At 36.9% G+C, this 7,632-nt stretch overlaps 1 protein-coding gene across 1 annotated transcript; it reads right to left on the bottom strand.

Moving 5' to 3' along the window:
* Positions 247 to 7,040, bottom strand: LOC107608982 (sucrose transport protein SUC4; the record flags this gene model as incomplete). Its single annotated transcript, XM_016310788.1, is given in 6 exon segments — positions 247 to 884; positions 1,228 to 1,387; positions 2,870 to 2,913; positions 2,994 to 3,057; positions 3,321 to 4,060; positions 6,698 to 7,040. Coding segments are annotated over 5 exon segments (1,350 nt in total), but the record flags the coding sequence as incomplete, so codon positions are not given.

The raw sequence follows: 7,632 nt of genomic DNA, 5'->3' as shown, positions 1-7,632 counted from the left end.
ATTGAAATAACCAAAATTGTAACTGGATCTTATTTTTCTGAAGACAATCAGGTAATGAGAGAAAAACGAGAAGATCAATTTCTAGTTCAAGACAGCAACATACTGATGGTGGTCATGTTAGGCTTTCACTAGAACACCAGTATTTCATAAACATTTGAAAATTTTCCAATCCTATATATTTTTTGTGATTGTGAGTGCTGAGTGAGCAATCAATCAACAGATCACCAAGAAAAGAGCAAATGTGAATACTACAGGAACTTTAAAAATCAACTATTATTCAACAATATTTTCTGCAAAGAAAAAAAATAATAAAATACAATATCAAAAAAGGAAGCATTTTACCCCTGGTCGCCATCGAGGTTTCGATCGGCACACTTCACAATATTCACTGTTGGCCACTAAACACATTCATTCATCCAAGCACAAATAAATCACAATTGTATATGATTCTCAATACAACATTATTGAAGCACTAATGCACGATCAGCATTGCCTCAAAATAAAAAAGAATTTGTAATTTGGAATAATTCCCAAACAGCAACTCATCTTGGGTGGTAAGGAAGGATGCTGCCCAAGATTAACTTTTGGAACCTATGGAAGAATCCCCAAACTACTTTCCCATGGCATTTAGCCTTAAAAGAAAAATCTTATATAGACGGGACTCATTTACACTGGCAAAAAATCTCCACTGATTGGACATAGTGTCAATCAGTATTTGCTGCTAACAACTTTTGTGATTACATTTTTGAGATTGAAGCATGTTTGGGAAAGTAATGGCATATGAATTGCTTGTTTCACACTGTTCCTTAAGACATCAAAGAGTATTCACCTTTTCCTAGAGCTTGAGATGTGTCCCTCATGGTTTACATAGCCAATCATTCTCACTGTTTTAAACAGACCACTCACTTGTTAGGATCACACACCAAACAAAAAAGGAAAAAATGGGTTCCAAAGAAATCTATTCTTCAGGAAATAATAACATTCAAAAATCAGATCATTGGCTTTAAATAATGACAAACAAAATTAAAGCACAAGCAGGCATTCATTTATTCATATTAGGAATAGATTGGGAGTGTGAAGAATCTTGAAAAGAGAGAGGCTCAAGAAAAAAGGCACAAAAAATAGATGGAAAAAAGAATAATAAACTATTTACAAATTCTTGCTACCTGCTCATTTCCACCACCCTTCATTGAATATAAAATGCCAATAGCAGAAGGAACATGATACCTCATACACGAGTTCGGGGCTTTTGACCACCAGATCGGGGAATAGCCAGGATAGCTATGAGTCCACTGACAAGGGCTGCAAGAGCTGCCACGGCAAAGGCTGGGGCATTTCCTCCACCAAACAGCTGATCCCATGGTCCACTTCCCAATGACACCACTATCTGTTTATAACATGGCAAATGATTAAATCAGTAACTCCAAAAACACAAATCCTGTTCACGACTATGACAACTTTTGAAAATTAAAGAATAAAAAAGAAAAACTTCTATTTATAGAATGTAAGCTAAAAATGAACCCAGTAATGAAAGAGGAGGGCATCTAATATATTCCGACCTAACCAACCCAAGCCCATTATCTGTAGGTCACACTGTTGGATATTTTGTTAAGTCACCTGAAATTGGTCCTGGTTGACACAGGTGACAGGTCATCGTTACATTTGCACTAGAAAGAGTATGTTTTGAGTTTCAAACAACAAATTTTGGGAAATGGTTTGAGTTTATATATGAATTGATTTCTGATTTTGAAACCCTGTTTAGGTAAGACTATTTGGTTTACTTCATTCAAATTGAAAACTTTTCGTGGTTGATTTTTTATCTACATGTAGCATGGTTGTTTTAAGGTGTTCCACAGGTTGGAACTCATTATCCAAAACAAATTTAAACTCTTTTGTACTGGATTCCAGGCATGGAGATGATTTATTCAATCAAATTCATTTTCAATGAAATCAAATTATCTAAAGTCAATCTGTTTCATATTTCAATGATTTCCCAAACACAATTTTAACAGTTTCCAGCAGAAGAAGGATCTTGTATGCAAGTGATCTCATAAGTATGACAGAAGTGCACTTCATCATCAACTCAGTATGACAGTTTCTAAATCACACAATTACACATGCTGAAATCCCAACTCTGTACTTTGTCTCGACTAATTGCTATCATCAGACTTTGATAGTCATTGACTGTGAACTTGAATGAATTAGTTAAATGTAATTCAGTAATCTGAAGCATTTTCACGTTCAAAGTGTATGTGCCGTTCATGGTCTATCAACCTAGATCTAAGCTTAAGTGGAAACAAAATCGATCACCCAGAGTGTGTGTATTTACTATATATTCAATATCTTTTTGATAAAATACTATATGTTAAATAATGCAAACAGCATAAAGTTAATAAGATCTAAAAGCCCAAAGACACTATGCAGAAGTGCATGCAAAGACAAAGGTCAATTGTAAATTGTAAATTGCAATTAACAGTTTCTAGTGGTTGTCTGGTGATTCTGGTCAATCTTGGGGTTTATTTTATTTCTGTTTTCATGTCCTGTTTTTCAGTTTAATAATTACAAAAATGTTGATTATTTTTATTTATGTTTCTCATTTTCAGTATTTTGTAAAAGAAATAGTGAAAAAACAAAATCTTGTTTTCCAATCTTGCTGCACTAGAAGAAGATATGCCAAACTAAATAGCAACATTTTCCAGAATATGATAAATATTGACAATATTATCCAGCAAACTTCCTTAGGGAAAACCTATTTTTTTTAAATCAAGCCAAATGCACAATAAGAGATCACAAATTATCACATCTTCCACCTTTTGCCACTAGTGGTATCAAAAGAATTGCAACCAAAGTTATAGAAAAGAAGAAATACCTGTGGGATCACTATTGCCAGATTTAGGACACCCATTGATAACCCTGTAAACACCCACAACTCATTAAGCAACTACAGTCACATCTCCGAGCAAAAATAAACAAAGCCATGAATAGAATTCCACCTTGGCCAAGTCCCAATGACTCAATATGTGTGGAAACTAAGGCATATGGAACACTGTAAGTGATCTGCAATAAATAATCTGATGAGTCAGTTAACGTAATAAAAAAAAAAGGCCAGTTTCAGCTAAGATGATTATGCTTCCAAGAGCTAGTCACTCAATACGATATGCAACTGATGTATGAGAGCCACTAAGATTTCAAAAAGATTCAAAGAACGCACGGACAACAAATTTGAGCATTTATTTCAGTGGACATAGGACACAGCGGCTACCTTCAATGTCCACACTAAAGGAAGAGGACAATTTCAGTAGTAAATTAGAGTAACTTACTGATAATGGAAACCCAAGAATGGTGAAGAGTATCACTGCAGCTATCACGATGCCAGTTGGTGGTGCATCTTTGCCTAAATAGCTAGCGTTGCTTGCAACATATGTTACTACAAGCATTGCAAGAAAGCAGATGGCCATTATAATATTTGAGACACCCCAAACAAACCCAGCACCGCGTTTCCTGCATAACCTCTCCATGAGTAATGATGTTATTCCAAGAACAACTGAATTAAGCATTAATCCAAGTGCTCCCATTCTGACCCCAGCATCATAATTAGGGCCTCCATTTGGATCACCACCATAAATCTCTCGACCCATCCAATCAGTGTCAAATAGAATAAAAGGGAACCATCCGATCCATGTTAGAGCAGTAACAGACAGGATAATCCATACAGGAGTCGTAAAATATTTGAATGTCCCAAATAGCTCCCACATGAAAGCCTCTTCTGTACTACCTGAACCCGCTGCTCCTCCCTCAGCATGGGCTGCCGCACTTGAACTTATAGGCACTTCTTTAGCTGCCATGAGGCTGAGATATGTGGTGATCGCAATGAAAATAATATCAAGAAAGAAAGCGGACTTGAGATTTGCACAACTAATAGTGCATGCAGGTGAAAGTGTGAAAGCAAAAATCTTGTACCAACCACTGTACGATCCAGTTGCATAGCCAAGAATGTTACCAACAGCCATAAAAAGAGAAAAATAAGCATTTGCAACGCGCGTTCTTCGAGGATCATTGGCTGACATTCCAAAGAAGAAAAATACAAAGGAAACATGAATAATGACATCAGTGACTTTTTTGCTATCCAAAATCCAAATTGATCATAATCAACAAAAAACATCACTATTAAATCATAATGTGCTTTCCATAGTAGTGGTGCCATTTTAATGGCGGTTTTCTCTTCCTTTCTCTTACATATAACCATTTAACGGTCTACACTCTATACAAGTGATCAAATTAAGGCATACAAAGCAAGTTAAAATTTATTCAGACAATGAGGCACCTATACTAAGCATTTTAGCTAATATATGATGATAAAGAAAGAAGATAATTATCACGCCTTTTAATTTCTTAGAGAACCGAATTCATGTTTGAATATTAAGATGATCATCTAGCCAGAGTACCTTCAAGGAAAAACATACAACTAATTTATTTTCCACTAATCTGGTTTTCTCCCTTACTTTTTGAATGGGTTTATATCCAGATTTGTGTGATACCACCCTACAAACTAGCCGACATTAGACAATTTTCAGACCTATAACAAGTACAAGCAATATGTTTTCCTCCACTACTCCAATATCTAATGCTAGATTCTTCTTTTAGAATTCGTGGAACATACTCTGTTTTGGACTTTCGGGTGAAAAGGTCAAGGATAAGTGCAGAAGAGGGGGGTAAAATCATTAGAATGGAGGTGCGAAAGTGCAGGGAAAAAATGAATTGTGAACAACACAACAGCCTCCATGATTCTCACTAGGTGGGGTCGGCTACATAAATCAAACGACGCCATTGCTCTATATCATGTATCATGTCTACAGTGAGACAGACTGTTTACACATAGATCTCAGACCTTTTAACATGAGCAATTTCCTTCTTTTAACATTTAGCAGTTGGAAGTACCCAGAACCCCACCCCAAGAAAGTATAGATTTCTGATATTTGGTGTCCTTGGACACTAGGGAGGTTCAAACCACTCCCTCATCTCCCATTTCAAATAATAGAAGTAGCCACACTTAACATTTTATTTCTGATTATAATACAAACATACGAGCAACGAGGGGAACTCATGTTTGCTACATGATTCGATAATATAATCCTCTAGAAACTGGAGGGTAAATTTCTCTCTACCATGTATTATTGCATGATAGGTATAAATGTCTAATTACACATACATATAACACAGAGAAAGGAATCTCCTTCCATATTTTATTTGAATTTGGAGTATCGTATCTGAATTAAACTCTTATTTGTTAACTTATCACATCATTTCTACACTTATACGAGTATCAAACTTAAAGTGCATTTAATGTATGTTTCAGAAGCTTACTTTTGTATAAATTTTAACTATAGGTAGTATTGGTTAGAGGTATCATTACTTTATCTGTTAAAAATATACATAATAGACCTATTATGCAATAATAGATGACAGGGGATAATTTACTATCTAGTTTCAGGAAGGTACCGGAGCCATTGCCATATAATTATTAAGCATGTACTTGCTTCCCGCTTAAAGTAACATCCTTCAATTTTGCATTCATTTTGCGAGTTGGCTTGAATAACTTCATGGCTATCATAAGACACATGGACTAATCCTGGCTGCAAACTCTCAGCTATATTGGAAGAGGCAACAAGATAAGAGCTTGTAACGACATGAACACATAACAGGTTTCTTACTCCAGTTCTTAGTTCATATGCATGCACACTAGCCATATAAAATCTCTAAAATTCCTATTCCATTCATATATCTATATATCAAATGATTAACTTTAGCTTTGATAGAAATTAGTTTCTCCATCCAAGAAAACATACATAGCAAATGCAAGGATGCTACTATGGTTAATAATGGCATAACCCTATTTGGTGTATGTATTTGGGCCCTCTATTTGTTCTAAAGCTCATGAACATTTTAAATGTCTTTCCTTGCCGCTTGCCAGACATGTTGAGAGATTGGAAAGCTACAATCTATATAGAAAGCTATTCTTGTGTTTTTTTGGCTCTTGTGTGGGGGATCATTTATCCTCCTTTTCTTGGTGTTATTTTTCTCTAATACAATTCTTATTTTATTCAAAAAATGAAAGAAAAAAAGAAGCATACCCATTCCACAACCAGCAGTTGTAAATCAAGCATTCAACTGCAAACAACAAACACCAGCTTACTGCATACATGACTGAACAAAAGCACAGATAGTGAAAGCGATAGCAACCTCTCAGTTAGAATGCAGTGTTATGTCCGAGAAAACTTTAATGCTAACTTCTTTGTTCCAATTTTGACCAACAGTATTATTAACTTGGTCCCAGACTTAAATGGTAACCTTCACGTGGCATGCTATATCAATCATTGATTGTATTCTGTTTCTACTTGTCATGACAAAAACTTTTCGAGTTTGCTAAGCTGTACCGACCACACAAACACATTCCTAATCCAAAATTGAGCACCAAAATCATGCTGACTAAGTCAAAAATTCAGTAAACAGGTCAAATCTAACACACATTAAATAGATGAAAATGATGATATTGCAGTCAGATGAATCCAGATTGCACCAAGTCAACAGCACAAATTAAAAATAAAAATAGCAAGATTTCTTGATTGCGCAATTCGAATTTGGACTTCATCAAAGAAGAAGAGTAAAATGTTCAAATTAGGGACTGGGAGATTCTTACTAGTGAGATCAGCCAGGAGAGCTCTACAAGGACCCTGAGTCACGTTATTCGCTACGTCGAGGATCCAGAACCCGATCACGAAGACGGTTATCGCCGCCGGCCGGAAAGTATCGGTGTCGCCGAGGAGCCAGCCGATGTCAGCAGCGTATCCAATTATGATGACAGCAACGATGATCGCGGCGGCACCGGCGAGGATGAAAGGACGCCGGCGACCAAAGCGGCTGGTGCAGCGGTCGCTGAGGTGTCCGACGAGTGGCTGAACGAAGAGGCCGGAGACGGGACCGCAGAGCCAGATGATGCTGGCCCACTGGTGAGGGATCCCGAGCTGCTGAACATAGGGAGTCCTCGGGATTCGGCATCACTGTGATGTAATGTAAGCAGTAAGCACGATTCCCGGTGCTCCCTTCTCTCTCTAGATTCTCTCCCTCTAGTTTGTTACAGTCTGTTGTGTCTGAAACCGTTTTTGTCTCGAAAAACTGAAAACTAAATAGGCGGGGGAAGCGAGAATCGCGAGGCAGAGAAAGTGTGTGTGGCTCTGTGGCTGTTTCTCTGGCGGTTTGGGAGAAGATGCAAAGGTGGTGGTGGTGAGGAGAGTGTGATTCCGTTGAGTAGGAAAGTGAATTGACCAGGTTCCGGATTTATTTACGAAACTGCCCTCGTGTCTATGGCAACGTGAGTAGTGTGATTTCTTCGTCTTTGGTAATTCCATACAGCTATACTGGACTAGATGATTAGACATGACTTAAAACGTGGCTTACACATTTATTTTCAGTTTTTCATTCTAACGCTAATTGGTAATTTCCTTCTTTGTTTAAGTGTTCTGGATTCTGGATTGATACAGAGGAATAGATATTTTTAAACGGAACATTTTAATAAACTGAAAACTAAATTGAATTATATCAGATTTTCCGTATATCCATATCAGAATAAGAGAA

Source organism: Arachis ipaensis, chromosome B07, assembly GCF_000816755.2.
Source record: "Arachis ipaensis cultivar K30076 chromosome B07, Araip1.1, whole genome shotgun sequence".
Lineage (NCBI taxonomy): Eukaryota > Viridiplantae > Streptophyta > Magnoliopsida > Fabales > Fabaceae > Arachis > Arachis ipaensis.
Note: the sequence above shows the minus strand (reverse complement) of the source record. Positions and strands in the feature narration are given on the sequence as shown.